General features: G+C 40.5%; 1 protein-coding gene across 6 annotated transcripts in view; it reads right to left on the bottom strand.

Annotated features, from left to right (window-relative positions):
- LOC115082516 (myocyte-specific enhancer factor 2A-like) overlaps nucleotides 1–17,282 on the bottom strand; it is a 65,057-nt gene that overhangs the window by 44,240 nt on the left and 3,535 nt on the right. For 3 of the 6 annotated variants that reach the window (XM_029586747.1, XM_029586745.1, XM_029586743.1), the window contains exons 2-4: nucleotides 14,694–14,825; nucleotides 9,485–9,707; nucleotides 2,697–2,756 (exon numbers count right to left, since the gene is read on the bottom strand). In XM_029586747.1, the coding sequence (XP_029442607.1) occupies nucleotides 2,697–2,756; nucleotides 9,485–9,680 (256 nt within the window). In that variant the 5' untranslated portion in view covers nucleotides 9,681–9,707; nucleotides 14,694–14,825. The other 3 variants (XM_029586744.1, XM_029586742.1, XM_029586746.1) reach the window with 2 other exon arrangements.

A 17,282-nucleotide genomic window follows, 5' to 3' on the forward strand; every position in this document is an offset into this window, starting at 1 on the left:
GAGGAGGTTAATTCACACCTGCTTCCTCATTTCAAAAAAACTTGTAAGCAAGTACTAGCAATCTGGCAGAGTATTGTGTCCTGTCAGGGCTCAGTGATAGGACATTGTCTGAATATTTTGGACCTTCTGTGGGTGCATGTTTTGTACAGCTACTTGCACCATATAAGGACTGTGCAGTTACTACAGCACCATTGCAACTGTCATTTGAATGAAAGAAAGTTCCTGGGTTTCATCTCTCAGGAGGGGGGAGAAACGGAGATTGCAGCATGATTGATGTGTTTATCAGTATACATCAGACCCCGTTATAACTTTAGTTGAGATAAGGAGAATGAAGAGTTATTGACATTGCTTTCTTTGTGGTCATTAAAATTCCCCAGCAGTGATAAAAATAAAAAAGTGAATGTAAATGTGATGTTCAGGCTATCCACAATACATCAGATTTGCACACAGTGAAGGCAGTGCATTCAAATGTATCGTGGATATCCTGAAAACATGACTGGCAAGTTGTGACTAGAGGACTGGGTTAAGAACCACTGTTCTAAGTAATACTTCCTTTTGTGATGCTCCCAGGAGGGTCAACATATGTAAAATGTCTACTGGGATAGTCCCAAAAAGCAGAGAGGCAGGCGATCTATAATGGCCGTCAGGTGAACAAAAGAAGATAAGTATTTGAAAAAGATCAAGACATCTATTAAAGTAGAGACGTGTTCATAAAAATGCCCGACTCAGGACGAGTTTCGCAGCTCAACAGCTGCTGCCTCAGGGGCTTTGACAATCAAGAATCTCAGATGAATTACAATGGTAATGAATTCATCAAGGACTGTGAACCAGCGATGTAAAACAACTTGCAAAACGCCATCAAGAATTCAGTCTCTACCCGGCCTGAGTTAGGCATTTTTATGAACACGTCTCTACTTTAATAAATATTTGAAAAAGATCAAGAACATCTATCTGCTTTTGTTCACCAAATGTCTACTGGGAACAGCTGTTTAACAGCCCCTTCTTGTTTCACTAATGGATGTAATAAGCTTTTTCCATCAATAAGCAGGGTTGAATTAGTCTGATCTATGGGTGACATCAGGTGGCACCAAACAGAATTGTCTATTGAGCATGTGTGGGAGTTCCTGCTCAGGCGTTGCCTCAGAATCTCCTCAGCCTGTTTCCAAAGCTGATAGAAGGTTAATCTGTTGCCCATGGAGGAGGGTGGGCATCTGATTGCTAATTCATCCTATCTATGGAAAACACTTTATGGTAAGCAAACTTGGTTTTTTTCTGTTGATAAGCAGGCTGAATTAGTCATGATCTGTGGGGAGTCCCAAGCTTAGGGTTACAGTGGCGCATTTACTGATAGCAACCTGGATTCCACCATGGCAAGCAGACTATTTTTGGTATCAAGTGCCTGATCCACTGCAATATCCATGGAAGCCAAGGCATCTAGGTAGTAGTGGAAAGTGAAGGTATGCACTGATGGCCAGCAGCTTTATGTATATCCTCAATCGGATCTTCTCTGGCAGGGGACGCCAGCGTGTGCCAGATTGCGTTAAGTATTTATGCACAAAAATTTGTGGTTAAATCCCAGAACGCCCATGTCTGGCCCTTGCCCAATCCCCAGCTCTTTCTGAGAACTTCCGATATATGCGCGCAGCTGCATTTCCATGCATATCCAGGGCGTTTTAAAATCCGCTCGGCATGTGCAAGCCCGACATTCACACCCCCTAATTTCGCACACGTAAAGCTTTTAAAATTCACCTTACAGTGTAAAGAACACCATCGGATACTGTAGAGTAAATTTTAAAAGCCTGGCACACCAAAGCCAGGAGATAGGTGCAGAAGTCGGGCCGACATGCGCCACGCTGGTGTATGTGAATATCTCCTGTTACGCACACAAGTTCAGAAAAAGGGGCGGGGTGAGGGCGTTGACTGGGTGGGGCATGAGCAGGTTAGGGGAAGGCCAAGAGACGTGCGCGTAAATGCTTATGCGCACACCCTTTAAATTCCTCCATTTCCGTGGTAGACGCGGTATTGCACACACATGCACGCGTCCATTTAAAATTGAGTGCCCATGTGCATGCATTCAGCACATTTTATAACATGGATGCATACACGCACATAGGTTATAAAATAGCCGCATCTCTGGACCACGAGTCAACAAATGCACGAAGAAGTGTGCCCGCGCAGCTGTTTCAAAGTTATCGTCCCTGTGCATATTACACCATGAATTTTCAAACTTTTATACCCTGTCATTTATGATGGCTGTTCTAGATAATTTAATGGTAGGGTCACATGTGAAATTTTATGACAATGTAAAAAGTTAAAATGTAATTTTAGCATGCACCATGCAGTAAATAGATGGAATATAACATCACACAGTGGTCAATGTTCTTCTGAAATTTTATGTACCTTGCGCTTACCTTTAGAAAAAGGCAGATTATCAAATGTTTATAAATTTAAAAAAAAATAGAATTTACTTAAGATTTATAGTACAAATTCAAATTCTGTAATTTGTAAGTAGTTTACAAACTGATGCATGCAACTGTTTTTATGTTTGAATGGCAATGCTCTACAGTCAAAACCTGTATATAACTTGCTTTCTTAAGAGTGTCAGACATCCTTATCTGGAATTATTTTAATCACATGAACACAGGATTTTCAAAATCACAAGCTGTAACTTAAAACAAATAGCATTATGTACTTACCCACTGGACTGGTGCCAGCTCCATTTGGCACAGAGAGGTCTGTGGTACCCAAAATTCCACCTAACAATTGAACAAAGATGAATGGCTTTCATTAGGAAAACTTTCTGCTTAAAATGATTCTACATTATAGAATACTGCTAATGCATACAATCAAGAGGGCATGGGAGAAACACTGTGGATCCTTGGGGGTTAGAGGTTGGAAATGAGGAAAAGGGTGCCTGGCAGGAACCTGCATGGAGTGGCAGTTCCTACTCTTAATTGAAAGACATAGGGATTACTAGCATTAACTGATTAGCCTCAAGGCTAATCAGTTAATGCTATGAATATTGATGCTATGAATATGCTTGAACATGCTTGAACATGCTTGAATATGCTTGAATATGCTTGAACATGCTTGAATATGCTTGAACATGCTTTGCTTTTGGTCTTAACCGTAGAAGCAGTCCTATGCTTTTTTTTTTTCCTGATGTCTGCGTATCAGTATCCCAGTCTGTCGTCTGACTCCAATTCCCCTTTTCTGCCTGCCCTCAAAATGGAGAGCGATGTTGCAGCTGCTCCTAAAGCAGTCAATGCTTTAGGAGCAGCTGCAACATCGCTCTCCATTTTGAGGGCAGGCAGAAAAAGGGGAATTGGAGTCAGACGACAGACTGGGATACTGATACGCAGACATCAGGAAAAAAAAAAAGCATAGGACTGCTTCTACGGTTAAGACCAAAAGCAAAGCATGTTCAAGCTGCATTGCCTGATTGTAAATATTACTACCCTTAACATAGGGCTTGGGGGTAACTAGCACAGTTACTACCGTTAAACAGAGAGATAGGGGTAACCTGTACGGAGTGGCGGTTACTACCATCTGAAACTTGATGGACAAACTGGCTGGAGCATTTGGTCTTTTCTGCCCTCATTACTATGTTACTTAAGTCTTTGTTCAATTTGATCTTAAAACTGTATTACAGTATGAAAAGTGGTTCATCCCATGGATTCTACATACATACAAGCACTGTGGTGTCCACTGTAATCTCTCATGCATTCTTATGCAGCTTTATTTTAACACATTCATCACATAAATTGTATTTTAAAATAATGCAGACCTTTGCTAATTAATGTTCTATGCACAGGTGGCAATTTTGACTAAAAAACAGCTGCAATGTGCGTTTACATTTACCTACAGTATGGATTTAAACTCATGAAACTTTAATGCTGCTGCAAACACTGGGCCTATGTGTATGCAGTTCATAAGCACACTTTGCTGTGTCTTAGATCAAAAACTAGTTATGAGAGTAAAGTTCTTAGTGAAAGGCGTACTAACTTAGATTAAAAGACGGAATCCCTTTCACTATGAAATTTATTCTGTATCCTAAAGACAAAGAATACAGGATCTGTGGACCAAAGGTCAAGCAATTAATGTCAGGATTATGTTTACAAATACAAAGTATTTTAAATGTTGGATAAACCATTGTGATGAAAGAGATATGGAACATGTTTTTACATCTTTGGCTCCAGCAATTCAACCATTTCTATGGTTTTCAAAGATTTCTGGACCTAGCCTTAAGGCAATGCTACTGCCGACTAGTTGGGGGATAAATTTGGAAGATTGCTTGACTATATCCCCACAGATATCAACTGTGGCTCATGGTATGTTTGGTCATTTCTGATTGATCCGTTGACCACACCCTCTTTGATCATTCAAATCTAGTGACAATTATTCACATTTATAACTAGCAAACTGGATTAGGCAATTCCCTTTTCTTGGGCTTGCTACAGACTGGTATTAAATATCTTCAGTTATTACAGAACACAGCAACCAGACCACTAGTCTGTGGCTGTAGAAGTAATCACATTACTCCAGTACTGCTGCAGTTATACTGGCTTCCTGTTGATGGTTGTCTTAAATTTAAAATAATGGCCTCAATATTCATAGCAATCTATCAGGTATCTGTATAGGCGCTGTATAAAGCGCCTATACAGTAAAATGGGTTGCGCGGGCCTAACGCTTCACGGACGCTTCTTGGACGCAGCTTGCATTTGCAAGCTATTTAAATACAGTATCGAGCGGTAGGTGAGCCGGACTGTGCGTGCGGCAAACGCGGGTGCGCCCGGCACTAACGCAGCTCTCCCTACCGCTCCTTACTGTATCGGCCTGTTTGTAGGTAAGTTAGCCAGACAAGACTCTTATGGTTAACTTACATGGGATATTCAACAGCACGGTTATGCTGCTGAATATCTCTGTATTTAGGGCTACTTAGCAGAATAAATTTTATCAGGCTAAGGGGGACGTTTTCCAAAGCAACAGCGTGCGATCACTAAATGGGTGTGGAGTCGGGGCGGTGTGAGGACCAGGAGTCGGGGCGGAAGCCACGAAGACATCGCGGACAGCGAAAAGGTAAGAACCCTTTTCGCTGCCGATTTCATGCCCAATAGCACCACCTTTTATGATGGCGCTATTGGGTGCGAAAGTCGGCAGCAATCGCACCGCAGAGGTGCGATCGCTGCCGGCTTTCGCAGGCCTGCCCCCCTGCACCGCGCGATTCAAGGAGCCCGGTGGTATTCATGCATCCAGGCCTAAGTTAGAGCTGCTCCATGGCAGATCTAACTTATCCAGTTAAGTTAATCAGAGTCACCCACAACTTATCCAGCTCTCTATTTAAGTCCAATTTATCCAGCTGAGTAGTATTTGAATATCAGGCTCCCTACGTCTTAACATCTAAATATTTACGTAGAGGGGGACCTAAATAATTTAGCTGATACACTAAGCTATTACAATTCCACTAAGCAGCTTAGCTCTTCTTAACAAAATCTTTAGGTACTGCCGTCTTTAGCAACAAGGCATCAAGCATTTAGTTTTGCTACCTTTATGCTGTGGTCTGCTATCCCACAAGACTGAAGGGATCATTTTACTTTTGTGACATTTCGGAAGGTGGCCAAAAGTGGACTGTCTTTCAAGCTTCTGGACAGTGTCCTTAAGATTATTTTAATGTATCAATTATATGCAGTACTGTTTGGATGTGGAATAGGGAGCAATTTTATTTCAGTTTTGTTAATTTGGGTTCATTGCTTGTATATATATTTTTGTACCTCAGCCTAATATCTTTTGATTAAAGGAGAGTAATCAAAAAGATACTACATTCTATAAAATCAGGCAGACCAGATGAAGAGAAGAGCACATGGGACTGAGGAGCAAACCAAAATCCTGATATATTCGTGCAAAATTCTCACATCAAGCAAAGTTCATTGTCCCGCATTTCAGGTTATACAAGCTTCTCTGCTCTAGCAATATATAGTCAGCGAGATTGTTCTGCTAAATATGCACTGAAAGAGCTCTTGCTGAAATATTGTTCATACTCTATTTTTGTTATTATAATGAAAGCAGCAGTGCCTATTTACAGCAAAATTACAATTTTCAAAGTTTGCCAGGGAGTAAGAAGGCAACCTTTATTAAACTTTTTCTAAAGTAGCTCTCTTTTGTATGTGTGTGTTGAGGGTTGACAGTGAGGAAGTTTTACATATTTTTCTCTCTTCTCTATTTCTTTTCCTCATTCTCCAGACCACTGGTTAGGGAGAGCTTCATTTAACATATCGAGGGACCTTCTTTTTGGTTTAGACTGATTTTCCCCCTAATTGGCAGGCATCGGAAGCGAGAGGGCTGCAGAGCCATATCAACAGGAATGGCAAAAGTGACGCTTTTGGCCCAGCGCCTCCTCTCTCTCCTGGCTGTGGCCACTACCTCTGCTGCGAGGCTGGTCACTCACTCCGTGCAGGTATGGCAGCGTCTCAGTCTCTCTTCCTGCTCTGTGGCTGTCTGTGCCTGATGACATCATCAGCCGTGGAGCAGAAAGTGACCAGAGTCCTTGCAAGGCCGCGATTTTTTAGGAGGTGGTCAAGTGGGTGCCTGACTCCTAGGGCATCACGGCAGCACGGGGGGGGGGGGGGGGGGAGTTTTATGGAGATAGTGTTAGGCTGCTCATTTGCACTCCTGCTATATTGCACCAGGCATGGCCAGCAGAAGATCAGAAATGGAGTGAGGAAGACATGGATGATGATGAGAAGGAGAGAGGGAGGGGAGGTATTGTGGGGTGAGAGTAAAGATGGGTGAGTGAGGGTCAGGAATTCATTCAATCTGTCTTTGGAAGTTGGTGCACATAAAATCTAATACTTGTAAAATACTATGTGCATAAGACAACTAAATGTTATGCATGGAAAAATAGCATTTACGCGCACAACTACTGGATATTTGATACAAAAAGCAACCAAACTAAATTTTTTAATTTTTTTTTTGGAGGCCAGGGGCAGCTCAAGGCAACCTGCTGCCTGAGGCAAAGAAAAAGATGGTGCCCATCCCTCCTCCCAACGAACAGCGCAGGTCAAATCAGCAAGAGGGTGGGGGGGTCCTCAGAGTCTACCCCTTTTTGCAATTTGAAATGCTGAGCAAGGGAGGAGGCGGCATGCTCGTGGTTCCCAGAGGAGCGGCAGAGAGAGTGCCAGTGATATAACACTCCCATGAACTCCATCACCTGCCCCCCTCCCTTCCCCAACATTTCTCCCCTGGGGATGTGGGAGATGGGTGAATTGTCTGTGTCCGTGTGAAGCATGCTCTCCGAGCCGCTGCAAAACTATTGGGCAGACTGGCGCTCACCTCCACGCCAGCTTTCCTGGCCTTCCCCCCACACACAAATAATTAGAGATTATACATTTATAACAGATCTTACATGAAAAAGTACGGTCTTCTGAGGTAAAAAAAAATCATTTTAACAGGTATTTTATATTTACATGCATTACTGTGATGCTAATCAGAAAACCCTGCAAAAAACAAGGCCATTTGGAACCCAAATGGATAGGCCTATTGTAAAGTGAGTCAGGTGTGAGCTTGGCCCTCAGAAAGCCATGAGTAAACCGAATTACAAGTTACAATGTAAGTAAACCTCCTCAAACAGTAAGAATGCAACCTATGGAAACACACTGCAAAAGTTACACCAAGCCCTAAAACACCAATACATCTCCTATTAGGAACACATAACAAGTCGGGCTGCTACAGACCCCTATACAGAATCTACACGCTAGCACAGAACACCTTCCCCTCAGCCCCATCTTCTCGTATTTTGCATCTGATGTCTTGGTAAGCTATTAAGATAGGTTTTTACTTGCATACTAAAAATCCCTAAAAAAACCCACACAGTTTAGCGCCATTACATGGAACATGATGATTGATCTCCGACTCAAAGTTTTTGGCTGCGATCAAGTCATTAAAAATCAAAGTTTTCAGCTGGTATTAAGCCATTCTCAGCCACTGAATCACAACCGAGTGTGTCCACTTTTTATACTGATTTAATGAGCTATATTGTACTGAGTGATACACATTGTGCTGAAAACAAAAATGTCATTCCTCAAAACAAATATAATCAAGAAATATAGATCACAGTAAAAACATACTAATAAAAATATTTCAAAACAGCTGACAAAGAGAGCATTCAATAATTAAACTCATAACATTTTTAAAAGTTTCCAAAAATCAATACTTAACTAATTATGCCTCGTTCTTCCCCCCACGTGACAGCTTCCTATACTGGGCGGGAAGAACAAGGAGCCGTAATTGTTGCAGTCCTACCTCTTTCTTTCTTTATCTTCCACTTACGTCTTCTAGTGGCCCTGTACTGTCTCCCATGCATATTCCCTTCCCCACACATTCTTGCCACCTCTCTGCTTCCCATGCCTTCCCTCTCATGGACACTTCCCCTCACAACCCCCTTTCCTTCCCTGTCATTCGCTTTCCCCCTCTCCCTTTCACTCACTCAGTTCAGCTCCTTTCTCCTCTCAGTGAGAATGGAGAGGAGGAAAGTGTGAGGGAAGGGGAGAGGAGCTAAGAGGAGAGGGAAGACGTTCTCATAAATCCTTCCCTTCCTCTTCCACTGACATTACTCACCTTGCCTCCCCCTTCCCCTCCGGAGCTCTTCTTCCTGCCCTTGGGGGTGGACATATCATCAAAACCACCCTGCCACGGTTCCTTTTTTCCTGCCTGCAGGATTCCCAACCTTCCACGGATGTGTCAAACCCGCATCACTATGGTGTTTTCTGTTATCAAAACTGCGCCATCGCGGGTTTCTCTTTCTTGCCCGCAGGGGGTGGGGGCCTCATGGGCACTTCATCACAATTGTGTCAATGTTGGGCCTGAATGCAGGGTAAGACAGCTGCACAGCAGGAGAGGATTTTCTTTTTTTTTTTGGGGGGGGGGGGGGGGGGGGGAGGCATTTTTTGCTGCTCCAAAACTTTGCCACCTGAGGTGGCCACCTCATGGTAGAACAAGCCTCTGTTGGTGGCAAATAGCATAAGAAATATTTGGCACATTCACTGGGCAACACTTACTGGTAATATTCCAAAGCCCTGATTAGTCTTTTTTTGGACCTGGCCTCTTCCAGATCAGTAAAAACCAGAGCTGGAATATAATGTCATGAACATTCATTTGCAAATTCCTAGGGATTTTTTTCCACCATTTTCTCTCTCCCAACTTAGGTTAATCCAGCATTGCAGTGGTTGTCACTAGCCGGAAACCATGCACCAAAGCTCCTTCTAGAACCAAGCAATAATGGGCGCTAAATCTGGCTGCTAGGTGTGACTGCTGTACAATAACCGACACCCTGTCCCTCCCCTCCTATTCCCCTTCCCTGAGGTTGTGAATGCTGCCTCTGTGGCATCTTCAACTTTGGTCGACCTAGCCAAGAGTGAAACCCAGATCTTACTGGTCTGGTCCTTGTATAGTCTTTTGAAGAGGAAATCATTTTTTATACGTCTCTTACCTGCATTGCCAGTGCTTGGAGGTCGATGAGGGACACCAGGGGAAACCACATTACGATGCAGTGTGGCTTGCGGTGGGGAAAGCATGCTTGTGTCTGTTAAAGATGTGCTGGCCACCAGTGAAGAGGTTACAAGGGAGTTCCCTGGATTACTGTAGGACAGAACATTGGGGTTGGACACTGGAACCGTAACGGACATTGAAAAGTTCTGGGGCGGCAAACCAGGCTGAAAACAGAACAGATAAAATGGCATTAATTACAAATAGACTGGAAATACCAACAAAGTGGTCAATGCACAGTCTTGTTCTCAAAATATTGTTTGTTTAGGATTTAGTGATGGAGAGGGAAAGGGGATTAGGCTACAGAATTTTGTCTGTACACAAACAGCAAGATCCCCTCCCTAACAGAAAGTGGCCTAGCTCACAGGATACATATCAGGAAGATTTTTGGTCAATAAAGGGTTAATTCCTAGCCCAGTATATTTTGGTATTTACAGCAATAAATATCAAAATTTTATAAGTATTTAAAAAATTGGCCAATATAAAAACTGTCTGCATTCTGTAGTGGAATCGGGGTACCTTAATCCACAAAAGGGTGCTGCGGTAAAGCAGCAGCTCATGAACATTTGCTTTCTGCTACCAAGAAGCAAGATGCACTTTGCATAAAACTGAAAAATTCAATATTCTTGCCATGAAAGTACAACTGTCGAGCTGGCAAAAAGTGAACAGTTAAAGTCAATTTATTTTAAAGGAGCATTATTTGGGAGCCTAAATTAAATAACCTAAAGACTGAAATGCTATAAATCTGAATAAGTCAGACATTTAGCAAAATACCGGTATATGCTTCCAACAGAGGAAGACTCGTTCAAAAACAGATGAGAATGTTCACTGTAAAATATGCTTCAGAACTAGACATTCTGAGGGGAAAGCCCTCCAACCTAGGAACTAGAACACGGATTGAATTTATCATCTGGATATATTACTCTGTGTTGTGAATAGGAAATTCACCCAAAGCATAAAAAGGCCTCAGGAAAAGCCAGCATCTTTCTAAATGAAATTACCATTAGAAGTGTAGGTTCAAAGCATCAGAAATCCAATATAAACATGCACAGAACTATAAACAAAACTCAGCAAGAGCAAAAGATACATCTGCATACAACTGAGGTAGTGTGCATGCAAATCTCTCTCATGCATATTCATAGCCTAAAAACATGACCTATTTTGTGTCTCTTGAGGACTGGACGTGAACACCACAGATCTAAGCAACCAACAGTGACAATCTTCCTTAGTGTGCAAAATGAATTGTAAACCAAGTCACTGCTAACCTAAAGACAAGAATTATGACACTTTCAAATGTACCTACAACAATTTATAGAACTTTAGGGTGAATTTTAAAAGCCTGGCGCGTGCCAAAGCCGAGAGATACGCGCAGAGGTTGGGCTGGTGCACGCTGTGCGGATTTTAAAAGGTGCCCGCATCTCCTGGTACACGCGCATTCCAGGATTTATGAATAAAACCAGCACGTAAATACTTACGCGCACAAGCACGCACTGAGGCGCCCTACCGTATAACTTTACATGCCATCCATAGCAGAAATCCTAAAATTAAAAAAAACTAGGCTAGTCAGCGGGGCTTTAAGGGTCGGGGCTAACTGGGTAAAAGAGGTTAATTAACTAGAGGGGTTAGGATGTCCTATCCTTAGTCTGGGCAAACTGGGGAAACTGGTAATTGTGTCGGCACGAGTCTACTAAAACACCACCACTTACACGGTAGAGGCATATGTGCCTGTAAAAATTGGGCACACAGCCTATTTTATATCATGCATGGGTTATAAAATGGCCGTGTCCTTTGGCCCGCGCCAGTATCAAAGTTACTGTCCCTGATTGCTAAACAAAACTCCATTTTCAGCATCAGTGACATTCTAACGGCATTCCATCATTTGTGCTTTCTCAGTCACAGATAAGACCTATGTTTTTGCCATAATTTCAAACTGAAAAAGGCAGTCGTGGACAAGAGCCCATCTCCAGCTGAAGATATTCTAGACCCATGTACAGCAGTGAAGGTGCCCGTGGACACCTGCATGATGTTGACAGGAATTTGGAGCAGTCTATAAGCCACTGCATGCACGTTTTTAGCATCAGGACCATATTCTTCTGAATTAAATAATCTATAAGATTTTTTGTTTTATTTTTCTATGAAACAAAGGCTATCATTCCACTGAACCTGCAAGTTATTTTTAATAATTTTGAGTTTTACCACCAATATGTAAGCAAGGTCACTGAATTATCACACGGTAATTAATGACTTTTAGTCATTAACTTTTCTTTGCCATTTTCCATGGTGCCTCTTTTATAGAATTCTGTTTCAAACTTCCACATAAGTTGATGTGATAAAGAACGGTGAATAATTTTCTACACTCTTTGTAAGAATAATGGAAAGGATAGAAGTGCACAACATATTTTAAGTATTTGCCGTTTCATTCAACTGCTGTCCATTGCTGTATAATATCTAACTGTAAAAGACTAAGCTATTAAAAGCTGGGATAAGGGGTTTATTCAAATCTTTTTCTAGTCTGCTTCTTTTAAATCTTTGGCTATCTAGTGGTATTGGTCAGCTTGAAGATGTACCTATGAGCAACTGATAATTTATTTCACACCATGGCTGCAAAATACGCATTTGAGAAATACAACTCAAGCAAGATTATCTTCATTGCATGTTTATTTTTGCCTTCCGAGTACCTAAATGCAATGTTTTGTATGATTTTATGCAAAATAAAAAATACAGGGACTGCATACAATGCTACAACATCCAGAGCTATGGGTGTGTGAATGGGCAGTTTTGCTACACCTATAATTGCAAAAATGATATAAATATGTGAGCTTTACAAATTAGCATCAGAACCAATATACAAGAAGTATTTTCAAGAATTAACTTGCCACCTAAGGTAGTTACAAAGATGTGTTATTGAGGTTGGTTGTTAGAGATAGTATTCTGTGTTTATTAATATTGATATATTTTAATGTTTTGACTATTGTAACTCACTTTAGAGTGTTTGATAAGCGAGAAATACATCTAATAAATAGGTGGTTTCTAGCTTGTGATATTCTCTTTTTGAACCAAGATAAGACTAATCCAGAAATGGTAGTACATGGCTTTTCAAGACCTCATTAGAGCCTTCTTGTTATTTGGAATGAATAGTCTAATGGTTAGAGCAGTGGGCTGAGAACCAGCGAAGCCAGGGGTCAAGTCCTCCTCCTTCCATAGACACTCCCTGTGACCTTGACCAAGATACTTCATCCTCTATTGCCTCAGGTAAACAGATTACACCCTGTACCTGAATGTCACTTATTTATTTATTTATTTTAGGTTTTTCTATACCGGCATTCGCGATGAATATTGCATCATGCTGGTTTACAATTAACAAGTGGAGAAGGAACAAAATAATAATTAATAATAATAATAAACATTAAACAAGTGATGACAAAAGATTGCAGTTACAATAAAACAAGGGAGTTACACAACTTGGAAACAGAGAAAGAAGCTAGGAATTTAAACAGAGAGAACAAATATGCCAATTACGGCATTTGTAACATTAGTGAATTACCCTGTTGAAGTGGAGTTAATTATTACCATGTTAAGGAAAAGTCTAGGCAATTGGTTAATGGTGAATTAAAGTTCAGTTTAGGTCTGGAAAGGCTTTCATAAATAGCCATGTTCTAAGTCTTTTCCTAAATGTAGGAACTTGCCTTGAGCATCTATTTCGAAAGGTGAGCAATTAAATTTGAAAATTGTTTCTATGTGGTCTCAAAAACATTAATCATGTTGGTCCAATAATAGGTATCACAACCTGCAAAGAATGTGGTTTTCTCCAGAATCAACTTGGCTAATAATATTCTGCACTACAACTGTATGCTTAGGAGTTTTTACCTACTAGATTATGTAAATACTTAATCAATAATTGCATCAGACTGAATACACTGATTCAGCCCTCCCACCCTATTACACGAAAATGGAAATATGGAAGCAACCTTTCTCCAAAACTCAGCACTCTCTTCAAGAAACCTACACCAACATTTTAGCCTTCATGCGCCACTGTATTTAGATGAACTGAAAAGGGAACATGACGACAAACTTTCTAAGCCAACTTCTCCTAGGTTGAAAGACTCACAAACATGAGAAAGCATCCAAATTATTCTTCTTTTAGGAAAAAATGATTACTATATTTTCCAGTGTATAGGTCACACCGGTGTATAAGTCGCACCCTTGCCTAAACAGGACCTTTGCCGGCAAAATCTGTAGATAAGTTGCATCGGTGGAAAGACACATCTCTCCATCCCCCGTTTGACTAATGCAGTGATAGCGGCTGATGGATCATGCGTACGAGGCAAGTAGTGGCAGGGCATACATGCGCATGAACTGAAGAGACAGCGAGGTGTGTGGCGGCGAGGCATACGTGCAGATTCGCACAGCGTGTGGCGGATGAATTGGGGAGAGAGAGAGAGAGAGAAAAAAGATGCAACAGATAAGTTGCACTGGTGTATAAGTCGCACCTATGATATTTTGGGAAAAAACCAAGACTTCTACACTGGAAAATACGGTAGTTCTTTATCTAGTCCTGACGCTATTTTCATCTTCCCAGAAAAGGTAGCCCATTCATAAATTTCAAGCAGAACTGAGCCAGAGGTAAAAGTTAAACAAATCATAATTGCAGCACTCACTGCAGCTTTCCCAGGTCATTAAAAGTTATAGCACCTTGACAAGCACCAGAATTGCATACAGTACACTGAATTCATTCTCTTGATTACACCTCTCAATGCCTCTAGTTTAGCTAATCTAATTCTGCTTAAATTCCACTTCATTACATTCCAAAAAGATAGAGAAAATGTTTATTCTAAGTAAACTTTTTAAGGTATTACATCTTTGGCTGTGGCGCTGAATAATAAGCTAACAACAAGGACTGTGGATTCAACTCATGCACAAGATAAGAGCATAAGCCATACATCAGTACTCACTGCGATTTTATGATTCCGCATCATATTATCAAACTCCTCGTTAATTTTTTTATATTTTTCTTCTGTATGTGGCGTAAGCACATATGAGCTGTCTGGATCTGGGCTGTCGCACCCTCTGTGTTCCTTCTTGTTCAGAGCCTATACAATGAAGTTAACAAAAAGGATCAACATAGAAAAAAAAAGGTAAATTAAAGTACTTACAGGGCCTCGCTTGAAAATAAAATCACTATCTTCATTTAGTTTGCTGAATCTGTCCTCCGAGATTGGACTGTGCTCATAGAAATCGTCAGCATCAGGGCTCTCACAACCATTAAGGCCTTTCTTTCTTAAAGTCTGAAATACAATTGGAAAATTCACACACAAATCATACTAGTAATGTTTTTTTGGTTGTTTTTGCGAGCTTCAAATGAATGAACAGTAGAGTTTACATTGCACAATTAAACTTTCCAAAACAGGTAACATGGATAGAGAAGCAGCCTCAGACCATAGTCCTAATCTTCTTTATCCAAGGACTGTGCCTTGACAGATGTAACGTGGAATGTTAACGTAAAGGCCAAAATAATGGGAGAAAAACATCAGAGCAGGAACCTTAAGCCATTGAGTCCCACAAATCTAAAATTTGTTTCAGTAAAACCCAACCATGCAGTTCTCGCTCTCATCTTAATAAAAGGAGCAGGACTACATTTAAGTGCCTGAAATCCACCGTAGCAACTCCTATTAGATGGCTGAATGACTTTAAGGATTCATTTTTTTCAATGGTGTAATGTTTTAAAGTTGTTACAAATCATGGTGGTTTTCACCATCCTGGCTAAAGAACTTATTGTGCCTGTGAAACCTCCCCTGTTGTTTTACATCAGTACGTCACATTTGTATACCTGGACCTTTCACTGACGAGACAAAAGCCTACTAATGGGTCAAATCAAAATAGAGGATAGCTTTCCCCAGCACTTCACATCCTTGTAAAAACAAGTTATATAACGTAAAGAAATTCACACAAATTTACAAAGCAGTTCCGCTAACCGCACCTCTGCAAGTTTTCTTAATTGAAGGGGAAAGATATTTCCTAAGTATCACTTGTGAAAATAATTTCAATCTCTGAGGCGATATGAAAATTAATATCATGCAAGGCATTTACGGACCAGCTGGCTAAACAAAAGACTATGCAGCTGTTGTCAGTGTGCAATTGTTTTCCACAAGCCCTTCTGTTTGCCAGCTTGTTAGGTACATTCCTTTTTCAGTGGTCTCATACTGCGCCTTCCCTTCCAGGTCATTTCCTGTTTCTTCAATACAGACCTGCATTAGCAACAACACACCCACACCGACACACACACCCACACCGACACACACATTTATAATTATCCTTTTTTACATTAGAAAAGGTATCTTACATATGGAATTAAAAAAAAAATGTTTTTAATGGATTTTAATGAAAAAAGGATAAATCTAAAAATAATGTTGATTAGCACTGACCAAAATTTGTTTAATGGTCACGGCCTGCTATAGAGGCCTCTGATTTGGCTTGCTTTTTTGCAACGGAGTTCGAGCAATAGCGGATATTTATTTCCTGATACTGGCCTTCTACAAAGGTCAGGTGAAGATATATAGATTTATTTGTAATCAGGGAGAACTCTGAAGAATTTGAGCTTTTTCTGTCTAAATATCAGAGAAAACAATTTGAAGTTTGCATATTATATGTTCAAGATCTAGGTTTCTTTCTTGGATATTATGACACAGAAAGAGGAACAGAAAATAGTTCTCTATTTACAAAAAATGTATGGATGCAAATCGTAGACTTTGCACATTCCTTGCTCACTTAAAATCTTAAGTGCAAGACATAGCATTAATATTTATTCAGGAAGCTAATACAGGCACAACCAGTAAACATGCTTATAAGTGTACTTTATTCCATAATTACCTAGGAATAAGGAAAATGCAGATTGACTTCTTGTGTTTTACCTTTGTCTCACCACATTAAAGAAGTGAAAGATAGCGGTTTATATTAAGCCCATGTAGGATTTTCAACAGCAACCTGTGCTAGTGAGACAGGAAGCTACAATACATATTGCTATCAGTCATTTTTGAGAACCTAGCCAACATCCAGAAGATAACCAGAGGAATGAATGGATTGTTACTACTGCTGTGGGAGCACCCTAGGACTTTGTACTTTAAAATGTTAGATCTGACTGCAACGCTGTGTATATTATGCTGTCATTTGCTTGTGTAAGGTTTTATATATGAATAAAACTTTGCAGCCAAATAAAACACATATTTCAGAACATAAAAGCTCCTTTGCTGACCCACTGGAACATTACACACAAAGGATGATTTGAAAATGAACAAGTATTTCCCTGCAATATGGGGGAGTGGATATCTCCTTGTTGATACAGCGGGTGTGTCCAATAGTGTACAGCCAAATTGGGGTGGACACTGAATGGAGAGCTTTTTTAAAATTAATTCTTTAAAAGCCCATTATTTTTTGGATACTATAACTAAATCTTCCTGATATTCTGTTAGAATGTTAAGCATATGGTCTAGCAATATTAGGAGATGATAAACCCTTGTTCAGACTGATTTAAGCTTAAAATTATTGGCTATTGCTTTGGTTCCATTTTTGCATTGGAAAAGATTTAATTTTTGTGCATCATTAATTCCTTTCAGGGATCTGAATATCTGTATCATATTTCCCTGTCTCTTCTCTTTTCCCACGTACATATATTAAGAACTCTTAAGTCTGCCCTCACTGAAAGAAACATATATGGAAAATGCCAGAGAGCAAATTTTTTAGTAGGC

The sequence above is a fragment of the Rhinatrema bivittatum genome, unplaced genomic scaffold (assembly GCF_901001135.1).
Source record: "Rhinatrema bivittatum unplaced genomic scaffold, aRhiBiv1.1, whole genome shotgun sequence".
Lineage (NCBI taxonomy): Eukaryota > Metazoa > Chordata > Amphibia > Gymnophiona > Rhinatrematidae > Rhinatrema > Rhinatrema bivittatum.